Source organism: Crocuta crocuta, unplaced genomic scaffold, assembly GCF_008692635.1.
Source record: "Crocuta crocuta isolate KB4526 unplaced genomic scaffold, BGI_CrCroc_1.0 scaffold57, whole genome shotgun sequence".
Lineage (NCBI taxonomy): Eukaryota > Metazoa > Chordata > Mammalia > Carnivora > Hyaenidae > Crocuta > Crocuta crocuta.
This window is the reverse complement of record NW_027532163.1, coordinates 3,762,473-3,787,227: the sequence shown is the minus strand read 5'-3', so window position 1 is coordinate 3,787,227 and position 24,755 is coordinate 3,762,473. Positions and strand designations below refer to the sequence as shown.

The window sequence follows — 24,755 nt, the reverse complement described above, 5'->3', positions numbered from 1 at the left end:
CGTAAACCTTTGTCAAATACACAAATGCTGATGCTTCCTTTTTGTGTTCCCAATCAGCTGGTGCAGTGCTTTGCTGGAATAGGCACACAATAAGTATTTGATTGAATCCGTTAAGTTAACCCCGTTAAGTGGGGTTCTCAGAAACAAGGAGAAGAACACGGGGATCAAAGAGATGAACCTATATTTGGTAGCAGTCAGTGGCAAGCAAGGGATATGGAACTAATTTTTGGTGGGATGATGTTAATATGATGATTACTGTATTTGTAGGTTGTAGCCCGGCTGCTGGTCAGACTAAAACCTTTAGATCTGCATGAGGGGACAGGACCATGTTGCTTTGCCACATCACCCCAGAGAGGGGGATGGCTCATCTGTCCCACGCTAGTCCATCTCTGCCTTGAAGCAATTGCTGGTACCTTCTGAGGACCCCCGGGCACTCTCCGTACTGGCTTCAAAGGCTCTGTGGGGAGGGCTCGCCCAGCCTCCCTGCTCAGCGTGCTCGTGGAGACAGCAAGGTCTCATAGAGGAGCCTGTCAGATCAGGAATCATGAAAACTACCCCATGGGTCTGGCTCAACTAATGGTGTGTGACTCTAAGACAGGTCTCTGGTCTATAAAATTGGGTAATCCTTGGGGCGCCTGGGTGGCTGAGTCGGGTAAGCGTCCGACTTCCACTCAGGTCACGATGTCACCATCCGTGTCGGGCTCTGTGCTGGCAGCTCAGAGACTGGAGCCTGCTTTGGATTCTGTGTCTCCCTCCCCCACTCACGCTCTGTCTCTCAAAAATGAATAAATGTTTAAAAAAAAATGTTTTTAATAGGGTAATCCTTGACTTGCAGCTTGTGGAATTGTTAAGCAAATGAAATCACACCCGTGGTGAATTCATCTGGAACGCCTTCTGTTATTAAAAAACAAAAAAAACAGGGGCGCCTGGGAGGCTCAGTCGGTTAAGCGGTTAAGCGGTTAAGCGGCTGACTTCAGCTCAGGTCACGACCTCACAGTTCGTGAATTTCAGCCCTGTGTCGGGCTCTGTGTTGACAGCTCGGAGCCTGGAGCTTGTTTGGAATTCTGTGACTCCCTCTCTCTCTGTCCCTCTGTCTCTCAAAAAAATAAACATTAAAAAAACTTTTAAAAAACAAACAAAAAACCCCCTCAAACTGGCTTTAGTGAAGAGGGAACTTCATTGGCTCACATTTGTTCCCTCTAATGTGGATCCATTCAGGCACAGCTGGCTCCAGGGGCTCAAATGTAATGTCAGCACCTGATTTCTATCTGCCAGCTCTCCTTGTGCTCGGCTGTCCTCATTCTCAGTCTCTGAACGGTAGTGTCCAGTGGTTCCAGCATCGAATCCCAAGTTCAAATCCAGATTTCTAGGTGCTGGGATAGACTATGGTTGGCTCAACTTGGGTCATGTGGCCAGGAGGAGGCAGCTGCTTAAGGTGATCAGGCCTGGGTCCCGTCCCAGTCAATCCCTGTGGTGCGGAAGCCTGGTCAGGCTTGGTTATACGCTTAACTCTCAGAGCTGGAAAAAAAAATAATTGGGAGTGGGGGGACAGAGGAGAAGCCCTCCTATACCTCATGGATTGAGATTGGAAGAGGAGTGTTTTGCCAAAAAATATTCCAGTGCTATTAAAGGAAAGGTAAGTGGACGCTGAGTTGCTAAAATGACAAACGTGCACTACACCTGGGCTTTTACATCACGTGATAGAAAGCACGCATCACGGCTCCTCTGTCTGCTGTGAAGGCGCTGTCCTCACCCTAACACGCTCCTGCAAGCCCCGGGGGAGCGGTGGCCTCACCCTATAGTCATCTGTCTTCCTCCGCCAAACTTCTGCAGCCTGCGGGACCCTATCACTCATTGGCAACAAGCTGTGTCGGGTCATTCGTTATCTTTTTATGTATATGTCCTGTCTCTGCGCTCACGTGGCAGGATTCCGGAGAGCAAGGGTCACGTCTTACTCATCTTTGTGTCCCTCGCAGCACTTTGCCTGGTGTTTGGGGGATGGCAGACAGTCCATAAATCTGCTGACAGATCGAACACCTGATTTATATGCTTCTGGAACCACAGAGGTAGACAGTAGCTTGATTCAACTACAAAACTACAGACAGAGAGGAAACCTGTGCTCTCCACACCGTTTCTGAAAGATCGTAGATCTTTTCTGGACTAAATAATACTGCTGCGGTCGGGATGAATGTCCTCTCGCTCCCCAGCCCCCAGCTGCTGGGAGCATCCTTATGTATGAAGGATTGAGTGAAGGCCCAAGGAACCTTCATCTCGCTGTTCAGGACCCCTGGGTAGCTCATATGCCCCCACAGCCCACCCAGAAGGAAGGGGAGGGGAATGTCTACCCTTAGTGGCCCCCACCGCAAGCAGTAAGGCAGAGCCCCCAGGTCCCATCAGTGGGACTGGTCGCTGGCTCTCTGCCTGCCCCTGATCCTATTTACTCCCCATCCTCATTCATAACCCTGACATTCAGCCAAGGGAACGGAGAGAGAGGGTGGAAAAACCGGGTCAGAAAACATCTACCTGTAGCTTGGTCATTGAAACAACACTCCTCCCCCCTCGTCTAGGCCCCAAAGCCCCCGTGTGTCTGGTTTATAAGCCCCCTGCAGGCCATCCTGGGGCAAGTGAATGGCTCCTTGGTGTCTCATCCCTTCAAACCGCCCTCAAGGTCAACTGACTTGTCCAAAGCCGCCCAGCTGAGTCAGGCTTCCCTCACCCGCAAAATGGGCAGACTGGTAACGAGGACTGAATCCGGGAGCCAGAGAGGGCACGCAGCTCGAGGTAGAAAGTCACTAAAATCAAACTAAGGAGTGGGAAGAAAGAGAAAGCGTGACTGGCAAGGAAGGGGGTGATAAAGGAAGTCAGGAGAATGGTGGGTAGAGCGGCTGAGGGGAAACTGGGCTGCAGGCAGGGCCGAGGCCAGAACGGGACCCACGCGACGCAGCCAGGAAAGAGCGCCACTCACCCCGAGGCGGGAGCGCCCGGGACGCTGAGCGCNGGTCTGGTGGTCCGCCGCCCGGCGCCATGTCCCGGAACCTGCGCACCGCGCTCATCTTCAGCGGCTTCGTCTCCCTGATCGGCGCCGCCTTCTACCCTATCTACTTCCGGCCCCTAATGCGGCTGGAGGAGTACCGTGAGTGACCTGTGACCCCGCGCGGCGGCCTGGTCTCAGTAACAACCCCCACCCCCCACCCGCGCCCCGCACCTGTTCGTGGGGCGGTGGAAAGAGCTTGGCTCGGGAGTGAGGCAGGCCGGGGTTCGAGTCCTGCCGTGTGCGGCTTTGTGACCGTGGACAAGGGACTCAGTCTCTCCTACTCTCAGTATCCTCATCTATAAACGGTTATTTGTAATACCTGAAACAAAACCATTTAGCCTCCATTGAGACTCCAAAGTGGCAACGAAAGTAGTCTGCACATAGTAGGTTGACACTAAATACTAGTTCATGCGCACAGGTAGCATTCGCTGAACGCTTACTGTGTGTCACATTAGGCATTCGTTGGCTCTTTTAAAGTCCACAACCTCACTTTAAGGTAGGTATTAATGTCCGTTCTGTAGGCAGGAAAACTGAGGCTCAGAGAGGTTGTATAGCAGGCCCAAGGTCACACAGCTAATACGTTGCGAGTCATATATTCCAATCCTGGCCTCCATCTCCAGGGCTTCTCCTGCACACGGAAACTGGGAATGGTGATATTGGCGGGAGGCAGAGGGAACCCTAACCGGCGTGAGCCTGAAGGTGTTTTTATTGCACTTCATTTCCACTCCCGGAGATGCCTTTGAGCGGAAATGTTTCAAACCTAAACTCTTAACCTGGGTGTTTGAATTCTTCCTCTCCTCTTCTCCTCCTCAAATCTTTTTTCAGATTCTGCTGTCTTCCTTCATTTTATGCGGGTTGCTCACATGACAATGGTGAATATCCAGGGAGTAATTTTCCTCCTTAATCATTCAAGTTCCATCATTCTAAAATCCAAACTCTCCTTCCTTGAGACCTATACCTCAGCGAGGATTAGCACTTTGATACATCTGAAACCATCTGTCAGAGAGAAAATATTAGGCATTAGAGGCTCATTTTGTTCTCCAGGAAACCTGAATCATCTTGAAGGTGGAAGAAGGCCAACCCTGCCCCTTGAGAATATTAGCGGAGGCTGAAAGCTTGGCGATTTGAAGGCAAAAGCTCTGTGTAAATGCTCTGCCCGTTACAAATGCTACAACATTTGGTTTCTGGAGGTAGAGCAGAGTGATTTAGCTACACGCTCACATTTCCTTGTAGCTTCTTTTCATCAGCCAGGATTGAAATGGCCTCTGCGTTCTGCCTTCTAGCCTGTGTCCACGCTCCCTGCGTGGGGGTAGACACGGGGCTGTGGGAAGCCCAGGGTAATCTAGTTCCATCACCCCTCCTGCCTGGGTGCCTGCCTCACACTGCTTTGTTAGGGCCTGTAGCGCTGGCCTTGGGACAGGGACCTCTGCTTTGGATCCCACTGGCAAAGTTTCAGTTAGGAAGACGAAAGCAATGGCTCCGCTGGGGATGATTTTGTCCCCCAGGGGACATTTGGTTCCTTCTGGAGACATTTTTGCTTGTCACAACCGGGGGTGGAGTGGGGCGGTGTGAGTGAGCTACTGGCGTCTAGTGGATAGAGGCCAGGGATGCTGCTAAACTTTCTGCAGTGCACAGGGCAGGGCCCCGTGACAAGGAATTGCCCAGCCCCAAATGTGCACGGGGCTGAGGTTGAGAAGTGCTCGTCTAGATCAGATTCCAAAGGTGTGAATTTGTGCCATGTATCCCCACAACAGCCTTATAGGGGTGTCCTTGAGCCTATGCTTGTCCGAGGTGCTTGAGACAGAAAATCAGGCCACTGAGGTGAACATTTAGAGAGCGTGGCTACAATATCTGCATTTTAACTGGAAAGCAGTCTACGGCTGCCCACTTTTCTGGTTCGATTTTCATTAATTTGGCCCACTCTTATCTAAGAGTCGTAGTTGATTCTTGAAACAAGTAAATGATACGAAACAGCTAGTATCTATTGAAAATTTATTATCTGTCTGCCTCTCCTCCAAGCACTTCATACATATTAACCCATCTAGTTTCCATTTGTTGTAGCTGCCGTGTGATCATCAACCCATTAAAAAAATGTTTTTTTTAATGTTTATTTAGTTTTTGAGAGAGAGAGAGACAGAGCATGAGCAGGGGAGGGGAAGAGAGAGAAGGAAACGCAGAATCTGACGCAGGCTCCAGGCTCTGAGCTGTCAGCACAGAGCCTGATGCGGGGATCGAACTCACAGACCTGTGAGATCATGACCTGAGCGAACGTCAGATGCTCAACTGACTGAGCCACCCAGAGGCCCCAATCACTCCCATTTTATATGTGGACAGTATGAGGTATGGGAGAGTTAAGTGACTTGCAACAAGGACCCACAGTGGGATCTGGGAGTTGAACCAGTGTACTTAGTCGCCACACCACCATACTGTGTCTGAGGCGGTGCGAGGGGGGAGGAAGGCAGGTGAGGGTCTAGGGTAAGTTACTTAACCTCCCAGAGCTCAGCCCATTTCTTCGTCTGGAGCACTAGAGTTTACAGGACTGGATTTACAGGTTTGGGGATGTATTAGAGCAGATGACCGGTGTGGAAACACCGAGTGTAGTTTTGTAGTAGGCATCCCATAAAAGGGTTTAGAAACTCAGGAGCCACAGGGCAAGGATGTGAGACAAGGAGGTTGAAGCTGGGCTGGCTGACCGGGCAGGAAACTGCGGTCCAGGAAGGCGAGGCGGTGGTGACTGGGCAGTGGGGACCTGGCGCATCTGTTGTGAGGATGGAGCTGCAGTTCAGCAATTCAGCACCTTGCACTAGCATTTAGTTAGCGCCTTTTGCACTGTTGATAACGTGGATTTTAGCAATTACTGTGTACCCGGCGTTGCGTCTGGTGCCGGGTGTACGAGACGGAACAAGATGGGCAGAGCGCTTCTCCCCACCTCCGGGTCCCCACCCTCATCCAGCCCACTTCCCTCACCCTCTCCGTGGCCTCTGAGCGGGTCTCCCTGCTCCCATGAGGCCCCAGCTACCACTCATTCTCTACCCACAGCCGCAGTGGTCTTTCCGGTCGCTCCTGTTGCCGATTTCTACTTTATTTGCATTTGTGGTTAAAGAACAAGGACTGTATGATTTTGATTCTTTGATATTAGTCATGATTTGCTTTGTGGCTTAATAAGTTCAGTTTTTGCCAATGTTCCCTGTGTGCTTTAAGTGGGGATATCACCTCATTATTTACAGGGTTCTGTGTCTGTCGATTCCAGATCAAGCATCTTAATTCTGTGACTTAGTATCTTGAGGCCATTTTATTAGGTACACACAATATGGAACATTTCTGGAGATTTTTTTCCAATTATCATCACGTGAAGGGTCCTCTTTATCCCTACTATTTCTGGCCAGCTCTATTTGATCAATATTATAGTTACTAGTATTGTTTTGGTTAGTATTTTCCTGTTTATNCAACCTCTGTCTTTTATTCTCATAACCAGCCTAAACTGGAATTTTAAATTTGATCTGATCATCCCTTTTAACTGTTAGACTGAGCTCATCTTCATTTATGTTACTGATGTATTTATATTTGTTTGCTCCATTTATGTTGTTTTCTATTTATTCTTCTTTTCCTATAACTCCTTTATTTTCTCTTTTTCTGTCCTCGAGTTTTCTTTATTTTTCTCCTATTCTTTTGAAAGTTTTACATTCTTTCATGATTAAACGTTAAAGTTGGTCAGTATCTCTGAAATATGCAATGGTCCCACACGGCCTAACCTGCCTCATGTTATTTCTCCCCAGGCACTTAGTACTGTCGGAGTTTTGTACAGTCACAGATTGTTTCTCTTTGCCCACATTCTTCACTCACCGAGCCCTACATCTCACTCTTGTCCGGTGTCAGTCTTCTTCCTTCTGAGGTCCATCTGATAATATTTCTTTCATGAGCATTTGCAAGTGGGAAGATTCATTCTTGTTTGTCAGAAAATGTCTAGAACTCCAGTTTTCCCCGTGGCCGTTGAAAAGTCTGTCACCGTCCATGTGTTCCTTGAATTTGATCATCTTGCTTGCTTGATTAAAATACTTCCACAGCCCTGTGCTGCCCCCCACGTCTAGCCAGCAGAGGCTCATGGAAGTATTTTAATCGGGAGGGTGAGGTGATCAGATTTCACTGTCGCTGCCGGTGGAGGCTGGAAACAAGAAGGCCTTTTACAGGAACGCTGTAGCTTGGGGTCACAGGCGAGTAGGGGGAGGTGACCGTAGCCTGAACCAGGGTAGCGGTGTGGGACCGGAGACAAGTACTGGATTTGGGGGCTGTGTTTACGGAGTAAACTACAGGATGAAGGCGGACACGAAGGAGAATGACAGCTAATCTCCAGGCTTCAGCAGCTGAGGAGATGGTGGTGCTGGTCGCTAACTAAGAAACAGAAGAAGAGCTTGGTTTGGGGAGAGGATGAGCTAGTTCCGTTTGGGACGGATTGAGTTTTAGGTGTGTGGACGGACTCTTGGAGATTCCCACAGGCAGCGGCATGTGCCAGTCTGGACTGAGGCACTGGGCCCGAGCGGGGGCCGCACTGGGCAGTGGATCAGGACTGGCCGGGAGTCAGAGTCATGCGGTGGGGGGGGGTTCCCGGGGGGGGGGCTCCCAGGCTGCGCCGAGGGCCTGGAAGGGACCAGCTGGCCTAGGACGGCACCCCACACCCTGGTGAACATGGTATTTGCAGAGCGAGTGGTCACAAGAAAGAGAGCCTTCAAAGGAAGCTGGGAAGGGGCGGTCAGAGCAAGATGACTGAACCCAGCAGAGGCTGCCGCCCAGGTCCCCAGGGGACAGCTCTTCATGGGCAGGGGGCTGGCCCACAGGGTCAGGCAGGCTTCCTGGAGGCAGAGAGAAGAAGTGAAAATCTCCTTTAGATTTGCGAAGAAAGTGAAGGTCGTAGGTTCTCTGGCCAGGGATGCTCTCAGTGGTTCGGTGGCGGCCAGGGAGCAGGCTGCAGTGGACGCACGAGTGCGTAGTGGATCACATTGACTCTTTAAAGACGTTAGCGTGGAGTGGAGCATGCTATATTTGCAGCAGGTCAGGGGGTCTAGGGAGAGTTTTGTTTTAGGGGCAGGTGGGACAGCCAAGAGGTCTCTGATCAAAGCAAGAGTGCCAGGTGCTAGGGGCTCTTGAGACCGGCCGGAGGAGAGCCGCGGACCGAAGGCAGGACGCCCCTCGCGCCGGCTCAGGAGGGGACAGGTGTGGATGCAGCTGAATGCAGGTGTGATGCTGGGGAGTCGTGGGCACGTCCTCGTGGTGACTCCTGTCCGCTTTGTAACGCAGCGAGTCGGTCATCTGTGAGCGGGAGGCACAACCCCCAGCCAGAGTCTCTCTCCTCGAAACACTGTCTTCCCCGAGCTCCTGGGGCCGCCCCCTGCCACTCGCCTTGCCTCCGCTCTCCCGCTCCCGCGTTTCAGCCCCTTTCTCAGCCTCTTGTGGTGGGTCTGCCTCTCCGGAGCAGCCTTCGGACACGTGTGTTCCCCCAACTCCGGGCAGACTGAGGAGAAGGCGGGGCGACGTAGGCCAGACATCCAGGCCTTGACCCGGATGAAGCAGGGCCAGTGGCCACGCCACGCAGGGCCCAAGTACCAGGTCCGTGCCGGCCCTTCAGCTGGGCCAGCCTGACCAGTGCTGGCCAGCCCGGGTGGGCAGAGGGCCCGTCACCCGCTGGAGCAAGCCTCGCGGCAGCGGGGAAGGAAAAGGAAGGCTGCTTAGAGAAGGTCAAGGAGGCCTTCCATGCTTTCAAAGCAGGCAGGCTGCTGTTGCAAGACCGCCTTGGTGGATTCCATGTTGACATTCAGTGTGACCTGCAGCTCTCCACTGACCCAGGCCGACTCTACTAAGTGTTACACGGGTCACAAGGGCAGTGCTACAAGGGACACTTCAGGACGAAATGGGCGCTGGGGAGTCGGCATTGGCATTGGCGGTCAGCGATCTCGGAGCAGAAGCGTGGGGCCGGTTCTGTCGTACTTCTGGAGGGAATCCCAGATGATGCTCTGTAGCCTTCAGCCTGCTGGCTCAGCGTGGTGTATTGGAAGAGCCCTCGTTTCGGGCAGGGTGCAGCTGCTGTAGCTCAGAGCCTAATCTGGCTTTGCATCCTCGAGCTAGACCACGACCCTGAATGTGGCCTTTTAAAGGTAACATGCACTTTATACTGCCCTGTGAAATAAGACCGAATAGGATCGTTTTCTGTGATCTTGTTCGTTTTTAACTTTAATTCGATGTGCAGAAGCATCAAATCATAGAGTTTTGCCAGAAACCCTGTGCTCATTCAGCCCCTTGTTTAGGTGACTTGTCCCAGGTCACTTAGCACATTAATTGCTGGGTGGACAGACCGGCTGCCATGGCTGCCGCTTAATGATGCCTTGTTTCGTGTGCCTTTAAGACAGCAAAGAGCGCTTACGAGCAGGGGGAAAGGTTGCGTGGGATTGCAGTGAGGAGACCTCACTCCCCCTAACACACCGTCGGGTTCTTTTATTGCTGCACCTTCTGCCCCAACCGCAAGTATGTTGGGTAGATGAGGAATGGGGTTGTAAGTAATTCCTCGATCCAGAAATAATTCTTACTCGGAAGGGCATTTTCCTCATTACATGCCAGGTGCTGGAATCCCTTTCCATTTACCTCACCGTAGAGGCAGAGGCAGTACAGACAGACTAAGGTCTTACTTTCTCACCGGCGTTACAGAGCTCCCTGGATTCAGCCAGACGCTGGTGAGGAACTAAAAGTGTCTGTAGTGTTGGAAGCAGTCAGTGCCTCCAATGGCCATTTAGTCCCCTTCAGCCACTGGTTCACACTTGCCTCCATGGCCATTTTTTTTTTAAGTTTATCTAGTTTTTGAGAGAGAGAGAGAGAGTAAGAGACAGCGTGTGCACGAGCCGGGGAAGGACAGAGAGAGAGGAGACAGAGGCTCCAAAGCGGGCTGTGGGCTGACAGCGGAGAGCCCAGTGTGGGGCTCGAACTCATGTTGCCCCCACCGGGGCCCTCTGGTCCCCTCCACTGCTAGTTCAGTGGGCAACCCGAGCACGTCTGGGCCTGGACTACCCCGCGGGCCGGGGTAGTGCGAGTCGAGGCAACAGCTGCAGAATGCGAGCCCTGACAAAGTAATTTTTAAAGTTTTTATTTGATATTTTATTTTATTTTTACTTTAAANCTGAAGCAGGCTCCAGGCCCTGAGCTGTCAGCACAGAGCCCGACGCGGGGCTCGAACCCACTAACTGTGAGTTAAGCTGAAGTCGGCCGCTTAACTGACTGAGCCACCCAGGTGCCCCTTATTTGCTATTTTAAAACTACTTGGAAGTAATCGTAATGGCACAGACATAAAGAAGTGTAAGGACTTCCTAAAAACTTGCTTTGCAGTTACATATTTTAGTTATTAAAAAAATCCAACCAACAGGAAAGACCTAAGAATAGTATCATAAATTCCCGTATATTCATCACTTAGATTTATAGTTTTTCATTTTGCCGCGTTTGTCCCCCCCCATGTATTACAGATCTACACATACGTGCATGCATACACACACACACACACACACACACACACACACGCACAATTATATCTGCATATAATTATTACTGTTATTTTGCTGAACCCATTGGGAGTAAGTTCAGGACATTGTGAGCTTTCATCTCCAAACACTTCAGCATGTGTTTCATAAGAATAAGGGCATTTTCTTACAAACCTCAATGCAGTTATCCAGGCCAGGAAATTTAATATTGACACTGCTATTATCTAATGTACAGTCCATATTCGAATGTTGCCATTTGTCCAATTACTTCAGGTTCAAGTTGCTTTTAGTTTTAACTGTCTGTTGCCCAGAGGAGATGAGGTGTCCTAAGGCTCTTTTCTCACTAGGCAGGGCTCTCAGGTCCCCTTCTGCACCTGCTTTTCAGGTTCTAGCTGCTGGTCCACCCACCCCTCAAATACCCTTTGCCAGTTTGCCGGAACACTCCCCCTTTGTTGCTTAGTTGTGCATGTTACAGTAACAAGTCACACAGCGAAGTTGTTTTACTGTATGGACATTTAATACAAAGATACATTTTTCCCAGTCAAAGACTTAAAAATTATTAGGTGGATTCTGTTACTACAACAGGATAATCAGCCTGTCCACATGCATTACCAGTTTTAATAATAATGCTTGGCCCTTTGACTAGAGATAATGATCCTCAATTAAAACTACAAATCAGATCACTGCCTTAGCACCAGGGGGCAGAGTCGGGCTTGCTGAGACTCCAGAGTGAGGACTTTTCTAACTGGCATTGCCACGCTCCACGCCCAGTATCACATACTTGTGTCTTAATCATTTCACTCCTGATAAAAACATGCTCTCAACTGAAAAGTCCGTAATTAGCTTATCCTGGTTTGTTCACATAGTTTAAACTCTGACTTCTGCATTGCCCCTTTCCTGAGGTTTATAGACACTTGCCGTTTCTCTTAATGATAGCAAAAGAGAAACTTACCGTCAGCCTCAGCAACATGTACTTCTAAACCCCGAGGGACCAGTTTGTTTTCCTCTTAGCATATTCCGCATTCACATTTTTAAAAGTGTCTTTGTGTCATATCCTGAATTTATATAAGACTGCTTTGGCTTTCGAGCATTTATAAAACATTAATGGATTAAAGAAAACCAGGGAACGTTATCTAGGATGCTAATACCAGTTATCACTCGGTAGGAACTAGTTCAGCAAATCGGTTTCAATTGCCTGTCCAAGCCAAAAAACCAAAAAAACAAGGTGGTTGCATAAGGACAAGGATTATAAAGAGATTATGGTCTATTTTAAATAAATCCTTCGCCTCTCTCCAACCTCATTAGCAATTAGCAAGAAAGTGTGAAGACAGGGATTCCTTTCTCTTCACTACGTCCTCCACTGCCTTGTAAGAGATTAGGACACAATTAGACATTCTGTCCTTGTTACAGAAAGTCAGGTTCCTTTGGTGCTTGGCAGCCTGCCAGGGTCTTCGGCTTCGCGGTACCTGCCTCTTGGAGAATGTGTTCAGTACACCAGGATGTCCGATTTTCTTAAATCTACGGCTGGAAAGCTTTCTGGCAATTGATCATTGTTTGAAAAGATCCACCTCTTCCATAATACTGGCAAATGGACCTCTTAGGTGTGGACAGTTGTATCTTATTTTTGTTCCTGGCACAGGTGACAGTGTAATCTTTTACCATTGGCATTTTCCAGGAGCACATTTGAGACACATCATACTTTGAGACCTTACACGTTGACAATATGGTAGGGCTCAATCCGACAGGAATTCAATGTCTTAGGAGGTGACATCACCTCTTGTGTTGTAGTCAGTTTAGAACAGCTGACATTTGAGAGGCTCCATTATCTGCTCTTTGGCATATTTTGGCCCAGAGGGTCTTGATTGCCGCCTACCTCCTACTTTTCAGAGAGACCCAGGAAACCCTCGGGCCACTGTCTTCTTTATGCTAGCTCTTCCCTCTGTCTCCCTTAGAATTAGATATCAAGATTCTCATAATCCCTACTGGCCGGTGTTTTATTTGCCAAAGCAAAACTCAGCATTGATAAAACTATCAGGTCACTTAGGATTGACTTTCTGTCACATCACTGGAGAAGCAGGTTCAATGGATATTCGATTTGGCAAATCCCTGTTTCTTGTACCTTCATGCTTCTTGTAACTTTATGAGAATCCAGAGGCCAGAATAAAGAAAACAGCCTAATATTAAATAAGAGCCAAATGTGGATTTCAAGAAACACTGTCAGCCTGATTACAACAAAGGTCTGATTACCGCATTTAATTACTGTAATTTAGTAGTAAACATCCTTTGACTGCAAGTCTTTCCCCTGAAAAGCTGCCATTTGTTTGTCAAGATACTGAAAATAATAAGTCTTTGTTTTCACAGACCTTGGGTTTATTCTAAACCACTTAGAAAGATGTGTCAGAGCGCTTGAAGCCCACAGACATAAAATGCCCAATTTCTCTTGGCCCCTGCCCGTTGGACATCTCCAAAGAGATGGGCTAAGCCGCCATAGCTGAAACGCGCTTACTAATTGGCACAGCACCTGCAATCAATTAGGGAAGCTTCAGTTATCCAAACCAAAGCCACCCACCCAAAGATTAATTTTCTGCTCTATTTCCTATCAAAAACATAGCATATTTAGCTCTGGGTCTATTCCTTCGGCGGAGCGTATTTGAGACATAGAAACTACATCGTTTTCTTGTTAATTGTACTTGTTCCTTCGATTCAGCAGCCTTCCCCTCATAATATCCCACCCACTAGCTCTTTCAGAATTGTTCTTTTTTTTTGTTGTTTTGTTGCCTTTCCAAAATGCTGAGATCACCAAGAAAAGCCGTTAGTTGGGAGCTTTCTTTTGAAGTATGGCTCTCTTTTCCTTTATTGAAAATATCCAGTCTTTCTGCTCCATAGGATTGAACTTACGTAATGTAAAAACTGTGAGGACTGGGTCTCTGAATTTAGTACCACTCCTGTATGTCGTTTCTGAATTGTCCCACATATGTCATTGGCCCATATAAATAGAAAGATTTCTACTCCCCCATGGTCCAATCAACATCTTTCTTTCTTTCTTTTTTTTTTAAGTTTATTTATTTTTGAGAGAGAGAGCAAGTATGAGCAGGGGAGGGGCAGAGAGAGGCAGACAGAGAATCCCTAGCAGTCTCCGCACTGTCAGCACAGAGCCGGACTCGGGGCTCAAACTCATGAACCATGAAATCATGGCCTGAGTCAAAATCAAAAGTCAGACATTTCACTGACTGAGCCACCTAGGCCCCCTCACCCCTCAACTTTCTAAAGAGCAGTTTTTCTTTTGTGTTTTTTAGAGAAAGAGCAAGCCATAAATCGAGCTGGTATCGTTCAAGAAGATGTACAGCCACCAGGTAAACTTAAAAATCAAAACAAAATCTCATTTGTCCTGCTGTGGGGGGTGCGTGCGTTTGCTCCACAGTCAAGGTCATTCGAACGCAGAGGCTAGGTGGTGATTGTGCTAGTCCTTGCACAGCAGTTGCCGTTCTATAGGTGCACCCCAAGACTTCTTTTTAATATTTCACCCCAGAATGATTTTTGCAAGTCTGCACGTTCCTTCTTTTGCGTTTGATATGTGGGCATAGAAACCTCACAAGTGTGCGATTGAACACCAAGTACGAATAGCTGTTCTGCAGGCTGATTTCCAGGCACCTAGTTAAACACTAGCCTCACGGGAAAAGGCTGTTTACTTATGAGCTGTTTTAATTGATATGGGATTCTGCTTTATACAGAAGCTCAAAAGTTCCCTTTGTGGCTGAGTAGTTAGTTACATCCAGATGATCCAAGTTGAGTAAGAATGAGAGGTTTCCAGTTTCTTAACCAAAACTCTGGTAATCTGTGGCAGCGTTCTTTTTTTGTTTTTCATTCAGTTTTTGTTAACTAGGCCAGATGCATAGCTTCCTGTTGGGCAGCCATTTCTGAGCCATTTTGAAATCTGTCATGGCGGCCGTGGCCTCCCAGCCATCGCTCTCGAGGACTCTGGCCCCTCACCTGCACTGTCCCAAACTTCAGGGGAATCACATGGCTTGATTTTAATGTCATTTCACTTGTTTGCGGTTGAGGGAAGTGGGAGGAACTTTAAAAGTGAATCCCGTTTTGATTCATGTTTCTTTCTATAGGGTTAAAAGTGTGGTCTGATCCATTTGGCAGGAAATGAGAAGGCTATCAGCACCTCAATTATGAAAGACATCTTCTTGCTTTCAATTCTGCAGCAAGTACAATAAATGGCCTCGCTACAGAACGATGGCTGAAGAAGAAAAGTCTGTAAAGCTGAAAATAAGAGCACTGTGCACATGGATTAATATTTCCCTTCTTAAGTATCAAAAGAACCCTGGAGCAAATCACACCATTAGGGAGGTTTTCATGATTCGCTTTACTTTCTAAAAATGAAGCTCTCTCACCCAGCTGTGTTTGGAGGAGTTCTACTTATTATTCAGTTTCTGCTGCTTTCCCAGCCGCACTGTGATATGAATGCAAGCAGCCGGTAGACTTGGGAAGGTCCCAGGCTGTTTTACCGTCTCCCAAATAGGAAATTTCCGTGAAAAACCACCGTGCCGAGCAGCCTCATAGGGCTTTTTGAAAATGGTCCAGTTGATAAAACTCTTTGAGGACAAGGTACTTCGTACTGCCTAAGAAAAACCGGTTCAACTTAACCATCTCGCCGAAGGTTGCTGCGTGTTGGAAAATAAATAAATACGGAGTTAAACTAAATGGTAATGCAGGCAGAGTAGAAATCAGTGTTGCATTAACAGAAGTGAGAATGTGTATATTAAAATGATCCATTTTTGATTCACAGTGGTGTAAGTGTTTTTGAAAATCCTTTATCAACTCACTAAGTTGTACTGAGAAGCGCTATTTGACCGGACTGTATGTGACGAGGCGTCCGGCTATGTGGTGCCTGTCAGTGTGTATGCAGGTAAACGGTTTCAAGGCAAATAGCACATTTGTGGAGACAAATGACTTGTTGCTCACAGTGTTCTGCCAGAGACCTCACTGGCTGCTGCCGAGAGCAGAGCGTGAGGACACCTCTCGCTTCCTCTGGTGCTCTGCCTGGCCCCTTACTAGATTATGTGCCTTTGAAGACACACATCTTTTTCACCGGTAGATTTAGCAGAGTGCCTTGCACATTACCGTAGGTTCTTTTTAGATGAGCTGCCTCATGACATCATTTTATTACTGTGAGCTGGGAGTTTGCTTAACAGATGACAGACAGTTAGGTAATTACTGTCAAAAAGAAATCAGATTGATAGTTCCAAAGCCAGAGTCATCATTTTTTGGTAGACACCCCCTAACCTTTCATCGACTTCTGGTTAATAACCCAATAAAAGAAGTGGACCCGGTCCGGGTACATTCGGCCACTCTTCCTTGGAGTGGGCACCAGGAAGTTGTGTGACTTGGAGTCAGCCATTCTGTGGGTGCATAATTGAGATTGCTTTATGACCGAGGCAAGCGTGCGTGCCATCAGCTCCGAGGACTCGGGGACCTTGACTGCCTGCTTGTCAGATGGAACAGATTCCATTTTGTCTCTTGAAGTGGGATCTTTGTCCTGGCTTTGACCCTGCCCTTAGTACACCTCTTCGCAGAGATAAAGGGGCTCTCTGTCCCGCTCAGCTGCCTTGATGGTTATAAAAGGACCCGTCTAGGCATTGTCCGAGGTGTCCCATCCGACTTCGCTGCCCATGCTTAGCAAAAGGCGGGTTGTAAGAGACGCTGCTCTTGAGGGTGGACTGGGGACCTTGGAGTTCATCCACGCTGTTCCCACACGTGCCTCCTGGGCGGTAAGGAGAGCCTTCCGACGTGGGGATCCTGGTCAGGTACGATTAGGAAACCCAGAGTTAAAGTAAAGTAGGATTCCATGCTTCTAATTTGGTGATTTCCAAGAGAGGCTTACCATTCCCCAAATGTGTTTGATCACAAAATATTTTTCACGGACTATCTTCCGAGACTAGTGGCCAAGAGCATCCTTTTGGGGAAATCTGTCTCCACACCAGTGGTTCCTGAACTTCTGTCCTCAGGACCCTTTAACACTCTTAAAATTTTTTGAGGACCCCAAAGTGTTTCTCTTTAGGTGGATTATATCTGTAGATACCGTATTAGAAATTAAAACAAAAGTTTTAAATATGTATTAATTTACTCAAGACTATTGATAACAAACCCATAGAGAATTATATGACTTTTTTTTTTTTTTTTTTTTATTTCTAGGAGAGAGAGAGACAGCGTGAGCAGGGGAGGGTCAGAGAGAGAGGGAGTCACAGCCTGAAACAGGCTCCAGGCTCTGAGCTGGCAGTCAGCACAGAGCCTGACGCGGGGCTCGAACCCACGAACCGCGAGATCATGACCTAAGCGAAAGTCGGACGCTTAACCGACTAAGCCACCCAGGCGCCCCTATATGACATATTTTTAAGTGAAGAGTCTGTTTTTCCAAAACAAAAAATAATCAGCAAATTTCTGTAATGTATAGATTCCTCTTAACAGCTAGATTCTAATATTTCCCTCTGCATTCGGTCTGTTGCTCCATCACATGACATGCAGCCTCCGGAAAACTCCACAGTACACACTCCTAAGAAGACAAGAGTAAAAAAGGCAGAGGAGCTTTAATGGTATGATAAAAATGGTTATGACCATGCAGACCTCCTGAAAGGGTCTCAGACCCCTGATGCTTTATTTTGAGTCTAGTTGTTTTTCTTGGCTTTAGTCAGACCTTTGAGCATTGTGTATCAATCAGTTGCTTGTAGTGAGCTGTGCTTTGGCATGTCCGCCATAAGGGAGATTATTAGGGGCGGGGAGGCTGACTGAACTTCTTACTGTTATTATCAAAATGAAGTTGTTGGATTCTTCATTTTCAAAGTCAAACAGTATCGTCTTTAGGAAGACTCAGGCTGACATTTTTAAAATCTCAGAACCAGAAACAGCTACATTGCCCAGCATTTGATACACGTATCCTGTGCACATCAGTGCGTGTAACTTATTACCCTCTTTGTACTGGCTGATGGAGGCTCAACCACATTTGTGGTCCAGCTTTCTGAAAAGTACCTAAGCCCTTGTGGCATTTACTCGGGCCACTGCATTCACTTTATCCATTTTGTCCCCCAACTTGTTTTCTTTTCTGCTGTCTTACCCCAGTCTTCCATTTTATACTATGTATTAGACCTCGTTATGTTATGTTACGTTATGTTATGTTATGTTATGTCATGTTATGTCATGTCTGTTTATTTATTTTGAGAGAGAGCATGAGCCGGAGAGGGGCAGAGAGAGAGAGAGGGGGAGAGAATCCCAAGCAGGCTCTGCACTTTCAACGCAGAGCCCAGTGTGGGGCTCGAACTCATAAACATGAGTTCATGACCTGAGCAGAAATCAGGAGTTGGGTGCTTGGCCAGCTGAGCCACCCAGGTGCCCCTAGACCCCTTATTTTAAAATGACACAGGCACAAACAGTATTTATTCAGTTAAAGACCACAAGAGAAATGACAGGAGTTCACAACTAAGAGTAAAATACTGTGGAACCTGCAAAGTGCCTTGAAAGGTGTTCAGAGTGTGTTCTGACACCGGACATACACAGGCCCTATGTCCCTGTAGTCCTACGCCCAGTCCTTGTGCTGCAGAAATGCATTCATAGGTTCACCAAAAGCCATGGACCAGAATGTTCGCAGCAGCGCTGGAAAGTGGCCAAATGCCCATCAACAGTACAATGATGAAATGAGCTGTGATATATTCACACGATACGATACAGCAACGAGAATGAACAAAACAGTGAGTCCCACAAACAATGCTGAGTAAACAAATGAAGCAAGAGTACTCTTGGATTCCATTCAGATGAATAGAAACAGGGTAAACTAAGCCACACAGTTAGAAGTCAGGATGGTGGCTACTCTTGGGAAGGAAGAAGGCTAGTGACCGGGAAGGAACACAGGGGGTCTTCATGGCACTGATCTGTTCTATTTTTCTTTTTTTAATCTGGGTGCAGGTTACGTGGGTGTATTGAGTTTTTGAACACTGACCCGTACAAATTCACGTTCTTTTCTAAATGTACGTCATTCTTAAAGGTTTTAAGAAATGGCACATAAAGTGGCTTTAGAAGGAGAAGAAGTTGATTTAGAAGAAAAAGATGTGGAGTCAGGAACTTTCCAGAGAACTGCGCTGTTCAGTGGAAGGACAGTAGTGTTGCTGGGGACGTTGGGAACACCGTATGTGAAGGGCCAGGCAAATGCCTGGGCCAGCAGAGGCCAGGTGAATGACGGCGGTCCCCATCGGTGGACTAGCTGACATTCCAACAGCCATCAAGAACGCCTGGGATTCAGACGCAGGGAGTGAAGAGGTGCGGAGTTATCAAAATCAAGCACATCTCTGAGAGACGCAGGTGTGCGTGGGGTGACAACTCAACCATGGGCATTGCCTGTCCTGTGACCTTGGCCTGGGTTTGGCATACAGCAGGCACTCATTAGTATTTGGATGGATTGAAAGAGCAGGTAAAAGACTGAGGGAGGAAGAGTTGAAGGGAATGGTAATTTAGGACCATGCGGTGGATTCTCAGGCATGTCCAGCTAAATTCTACTTAATTTCTAGACATGACGCATTATAAGCAGGAAGTGGTCTGAAAACGTTAAAACAAAGCCAGAGGGCTCACCCCGGAGTGGTGGTGGCAGGAACAGGGCCGCCCTGTTCCCTGTCCACGTGGGGGAAGGTCAGGAACAGAATAAGCGTTTTGAAATGTTAACAGCAGTTTGACAGAGTAGTTTTTATCTTTTTGAATCGGATTTAAAATAATGGGCTTGCATTTTGTCTTTTTTGCTTTTTACAAAATCTCGAATGAAACTAATGTTACTGCACAGGTCCTCGATGGATTGGGGTTTAGAAACTAGAACTGGGCTTCACCCCCGGTGGATGGGGAAAAAGTGCGGAACTGGACGCTCAATGTGAGAGGCTGTCCTGCGGTCCCCACCAGTCTGGCCGGGAAGTCCTGCGTGCTCTGTCCTGTGAGCTCCCTGCCTGCCCGGGGCTCCTCTGTCTGATGTCATAGCCCTGGGTGGGACTTCACTCCTCCAGACCTGACTGCCTGCTGGCAACAGAATACACAGCTCGCTGACAACCCATGTGTGTGCGAAGTAGGGGGCCACCCGGGGAGCCTGCTGTGGCGTCCCACTGAATACATGCCTGCGGAGGGGCATTGCCTCAGCTGCTGTCTCTCTGGGAGAAGGGGTTCCGGGGCGGTGGCAGCTAGCTTGCCCTCCCTGAGGATCCCCCAGCCGATCGGAAGCAGCGGGGTGCCCTTCACGCCTCTGCTAAGTGCTGTTTCCCAACTGATCCTCCGAACACGCTGGAGAGGAAGGAGGGGTCACTGCTCCTCACCAGAGATGGGGAACAGTCTGCAGCAGTCTCCTCTTCCTGGGGTTCCCTCTGTGAGCATACGTGATTAAAATAAAAAGCAATTAAAAAAAAAGAGAGAGAAAAACCAAACCCCAAATGGTGTAAAAGGGAAATTCAATCACATAACTGAGAACTCCCAAGTCACAGTCATTATATATTGTCACGATCCTTTCTTCAAATACAAAAGTCAAGGTCACAATCATCTGTGCATGTAGGAAGGATGATACCCAGAGCCCTCGAGGAGGTCTTCCTCGAGGAAGGAGGCACGCTGGGTCTTCTGGACAGTTAGCGGTTTTACTTCCCCCAGTAGACATTGATTGCTCCTTGTACCCAACACCTTACTCTCTCTCGGGAACGTTTACTCCCATCTCTCACTCCCCATTTGCTCATCCTGCTCCCTTCTTGTCTCCTGCTTTGGGTGGAGCTGACTATCCCACGCTCCAGAGGCAGGCATGTGGTCCAATGTTGGCCAGTCAGAACATTGTGTGAACTCCTGGCCACAGGGATTGTGTCCACACTGAGCATGTGACCCAAACCAAGCTAATCAGGCCTAGCTGGAGATAACCTTGCCTGTTGGCTTGTGTGGTCAGAGCAGAGGATCGTCTTCTTTTCACCAGACTTTGAGGGGAGGTGTTGGCAGCCATCTTGCCACCATGAGGGCAGAGCTGGTCTGAGATTAAAACCATCACAGGAGGAAACAACAGGAGGTAGAAGCTAGGTCATGATGCTATTGATCCTACTTCCTGGATCCACTTGTGTCTAAAGCAAGGATAGCTCTGGGTGAACAAATGCTGTTTTTAAGCTCCTTTTTTTTGCACCAGTTGAGGCTGTTTTTTTGTCTCATGCAACCAAAAGTATCTTGACTAAGTGTCTCAATTTTATATTTTAATCACCTTCTGAAGTGTGTTCCCGTGTCATTTCCGCCTTAAATAAAGGATGCTTGGCATAATTCAGCCTCCCTTTACAACTTGGGCTGATTGTTATTGTACAGATGCGCCTAGGGAGCTGCTGGGGCGGGTCACACGTTTACCTGCTGAGCTTGCGAGGGTTCTGGCTTTTCTGTTTTTCTTCTCTCCGCCCTGCCTCACAGCTGTTAAGGAGCAGACTCTGGCTTCCTCTCAAATTTGTTGCTTCTAGTCTTCAGTGAGATTGGAAAGCAGTTAGCCAAAATTTGGGGATCTGGCATCAAATGAAAGTAAACGCCTTTAATGTGGATTTGGAGGTTCTGGTGGGGATGAATTGCAAGGGCTCTGTGACATTTTGGCTGCCCCCGAGGAGGTTTTCGGTGTTTGCTTTTCATTTCTGCATGGTTCTGGATGGATGAGGTTTCCGGGTTTTTCTGAGTTGAGACTTTCACTGTAACAAGATTTTCACACTAACGGATTGCGCCGTGTGAGCAAATGAGCCAGGGTTGAAATGTCTCATAACTTAGCAAAGTTACTGAGTTTCCTTCAAAGAAGAAACAGCAACTGACAGCCGCCTTCTAAACCCCAGGCTGACCTTTAAGTTGTTTTGCTTCTTTTCTAAAATAGCCCCTTTATTTTGACCCTCTAATCACATACACTGACTTGCAAGGGAAGAAGAAAACCAAGCATGTTTGTATCAGAGGCAGTGGTCCACTTAAGGCAGATGTGGAATCAATTTGGGCAAATGTGAGTCCACAGCTTCTGAACGTTGCTGTGAAATGTATTCGCCCTGGAATACATCAGAGCCACTTAAGCCTCATAAATGTGTTGGCAGAATTGTGGGTAAACATCTGTAAGGGGCATGTAACTTGCTGCCCTGGCCGAGTTGAGTGAAAACCCAAAGGGGCACATTCTTCTCTGAGAAGCTCAAATGAAGACAGTTGTGTTTGGGGAAAAAAATATATTAACTGAGGTCTGGTTTTGAGATTACTAGGAAAATGGCAGCTCTGGTGATTTATCTTGCAGAATAAGCAAAATCTGCCTTCTAACGTGGCTGTTCTTTATTTTTATTTGTGCTCCCACTTGACGTGGACTCACATTAGAGATATAATATACCCGAGCACAAAGCCATTATTTGGTCTTTTGTAATCAAGAGAGCAGGGCTCCGTTTCTGCCAGTCCCTGCTTTTTGAAAGTTAGTCTGTGGCTTTGGGGAACAAGGTAGGCAGGCCACTGAGAGCCTTGAAAGGGTCACTCTTGTTTTTTTGCTCACTAAACTTGTGACTCCTCTGTTCACTTGGGCTCTCCATTACCTGCCCCAGCTTTCCATGGCTTTCAGTGATTAAGACAGACAGTGACTGCGGTGAATGTCAGTGAACTTGGCACAGCCTGTCCCCAAGGCCTTGGTCTCCAGGATGTGCTTCCAGGAAAGGCATGGGAAGACATGTAAGGGCAGTTCTCTAGTGTCTAGAACGCCTGATACAATCACACGAACATAGTCGGTGTAATGGGCTGAATTGTGTCCATTCAGAATTCATTGTGTCAAAATCTTAACCTCCAACCCCTCAGAAAGTGACTGTATTTGGAGATGAGGTCTGAGAGAGATGATTAAGTAACTCGAGGACATCTAGGCCGGTCCTAATCCAGTATGACGTGTCCTTTATAAGCAGAGGAGAAAAAGACACTGACTGCCGCGGATGGAAGACTATGTGGAGACACAGGAAGAAAACGGCCGTCTATAAGCCAAAGAGAGAGGCCTCAGAAGAAACCGAGCCTGTCAATAACCTTGATCTTGGACTTCTGTGAGAAAATCAACCTTGGTTGTGGAAGCCACCCAGGCTGTGGTACTTGGTTATGGCGGCCCTGGCAAACTAATACAGTAGTTGCCCGGTAAAGCATCTGCTGATGCTGTTCCGTCCTCTCTTGTGAGCATTTCTCTAAAACAACATTTCTTTGTCGTATAGGATCATGGCCGTAGCTGGAGGTTGAACATCTTCCAAGGTTCACAGCCCTGGCCACTTTCGCATACTGCTCATCCACGTCACCCTCCATTCCTACTGATCTACTCATGTCCCTCAAAAATGCCCCTGATGCCCCTCCCGATCCCTCTCTCCACCTTCAGTCCTGCGGAACATGCTCTTCCTGTCACCTATATAAACACCACAGTTATTTCCAGATGTGTTTAAAGTCTGCCCCCCCCCCCAAGGCTTCCTTGGCCTTCACTTTCCCCTTTGGCTTCTTGTTGGCTCACACCACTCATTTAGCATAGAGTAACATGACTCCCTTGGATTGTCATTTTATCACCAGCAGACGGCAACCGCCTCGCACCTTCATCTCAGATTAAAACCCTTGGCATCATCCCTGCCTCCTCTCTTTCCTTCATACCTAACAGTCAACCTGACAGGAAACCAATGGACTCTACTGTCCAAACACCTCCAGATTCTGAAACTCCTCATCCTCTCCTCTGTTATAACCAATGTCTAAGCCACCATCTGCCCTTGCGTGGATGATGATGACGGCCTCCTGACAGAACTGTCAGCTTCTATCCTTGTCCCGTGGTAGACAGATCCTAAGACGGCCCTGTGTACCCCACCCCCACTGAGCGTGAGCAGGACTTGTAGATATGGTGGATGTCATGCCCGTGATTAGGTTACTAATAAGTTGACTCTCAAGATCTTGGTTGGTCCTTCCCTATTATGGTGAACCTTTTAGAGGGACTGGGTCCTTTCCGAAGGATGAGATTTGAAGTGTAAGAGAGATTTCCCTTCTGGCCTAGAAGAAGCAAACAACCATGTTGCTAACTGGAGGGGATCATAGGGAAAGGACCTGAGAGTGGCCTCCAGAAGAGCCTTTCACAGTAAACAGCCGGCAGGAAAATGGAGTCTTAGCTCTACAGCCACAAGGATATGAACTCTACCAACAACCAGCGAGCCTGGAAGAGGACCTGGAGCTTCAGATGAGAAGATCATAGCTCCAAATGACACCTTGCTTCCAGCCTGGTGGGACCCTGAGCAGAAGAGCCAGCTAACCCATACCTAAACTACTGACCCAGGAAACTGGCACAATAAACTTGTGTTGTTCGAAGCTGTTGGTAGTGTAGTGATTTTGTGGGTAATAGTTATGAGCATACCACTTGCTGTCCACACACTAGTCAGGGTGACTCTGTTAGAATGCAAGCAGATGTCTGTCTTCTCAGAAATTTCTCCTGTTGGCCTTGCAGTAGAATCCAAAGGCCCAGGACATCTTCCTTGATCTGGTGTCCAACCACCTCTGAGCACATGTCACCTTACTTTCTCTCCTCTTCTCTTCTGCTCCAGACACAATGGCCTCACCACTCCAGGAATGCATCAGACCTGCTCATGTTTCCACCTCCTTGATTCTCTCCACCTTGACTTCTTTCCCACCATATTTCCCCATGGTCCTCCCATCACCTCCTTTAAATCTCTTCTCAAGAGGCTCTCCTTGTCTCTGCATTTAAAACCACAGACTCTCAGGGCACCTGGGTGGCTCAGTCGGTTAAATGTCTGACTTCGGCTCAGGTCATGATCTCATGGTTTGAGTTTGAGCACTAACAGTGCAGAGCCTCCTTGGAATCCTCTCTCCCTCTCTCTCTCTCTGCCTCTTCCCCACTCTCTTTCTCTTCCTTTCAAAATAAATAAACTTAAAAAAAAAATAAGACCACAACCTCTCCTCCTCACAGAACCTGACACCCCAAGCCCCTTTACCCTCCACTAGCACTGTACAGTTTACATACTCATTGTGAATATTATCCTGTAACACTATGCATAATTCCTGTATTTATCATATATTATGTGTTTCCTTCTCCTGTTGAGTTTACACCCCACAAAAGCAGGACCCATGTCCCTTTTGTTCACTGATGTATCCAAGCAGCTAGAACAGCACCTAGCAACCTATACTTGTTGAATGAGTGTGGATGGATA

General features: G+C 47.8%; 1 protein-coding gene across 1 annotated transcript; it reads left to right on the top strand.

Annotated features, from left to right (window-relative positions):
* Positions 1 to 3,001: 3,001 nt before the first annotated feature.
* On the top strand, positions 3,002 to 15,340 carry SMIM20 (small integral membrane protein 20). The gene is made up of 3 exons (XM_077776576.1): positions 3,002 to 3,133; positions 13,845 to 13,901; positions 14,667 to 15,340. Exons 1-3 carry the CDS (start codon positions 3,025 to 3,027, stop codon positions 14,702 to 14,704), a joined length of 204 nt encoding a protein of 67 aa, XP_077632702.1. The 5' UTR covers positions 3,002 to 3,024; the 3' UTR covers positions 14,705 to 15,340.
* The last annotated feature ends 9,415 nt before the right edge of the window (positions 15,341 to 24,755 follow it).

Bases quoted from the DNA above. Each gene is read 5' to 3' on its own strand.
- SMIM20 (XM_077776576.1), top strand. From the start codon at position 3,025: ATGTCCCGGAACCTGCGCACCGCGCTCATCTTCAGCGGCTTCGTCTCC. The intron at 3,134-13,844 runs GTGAGTGACCTG...TGTGTTTTTTAG, and splicing joins AATGCGGCTGGAGGAGTACC to AGAAAGAGCAAGCCATAAAT. The intron at 13,902-14,666 runs GTAAACTTAAAA...TTCTTTCTATAG, and splicing joins AGAAGATGTACAGCCACCAG to GGTTAAAAGTGTGGTCTGAT.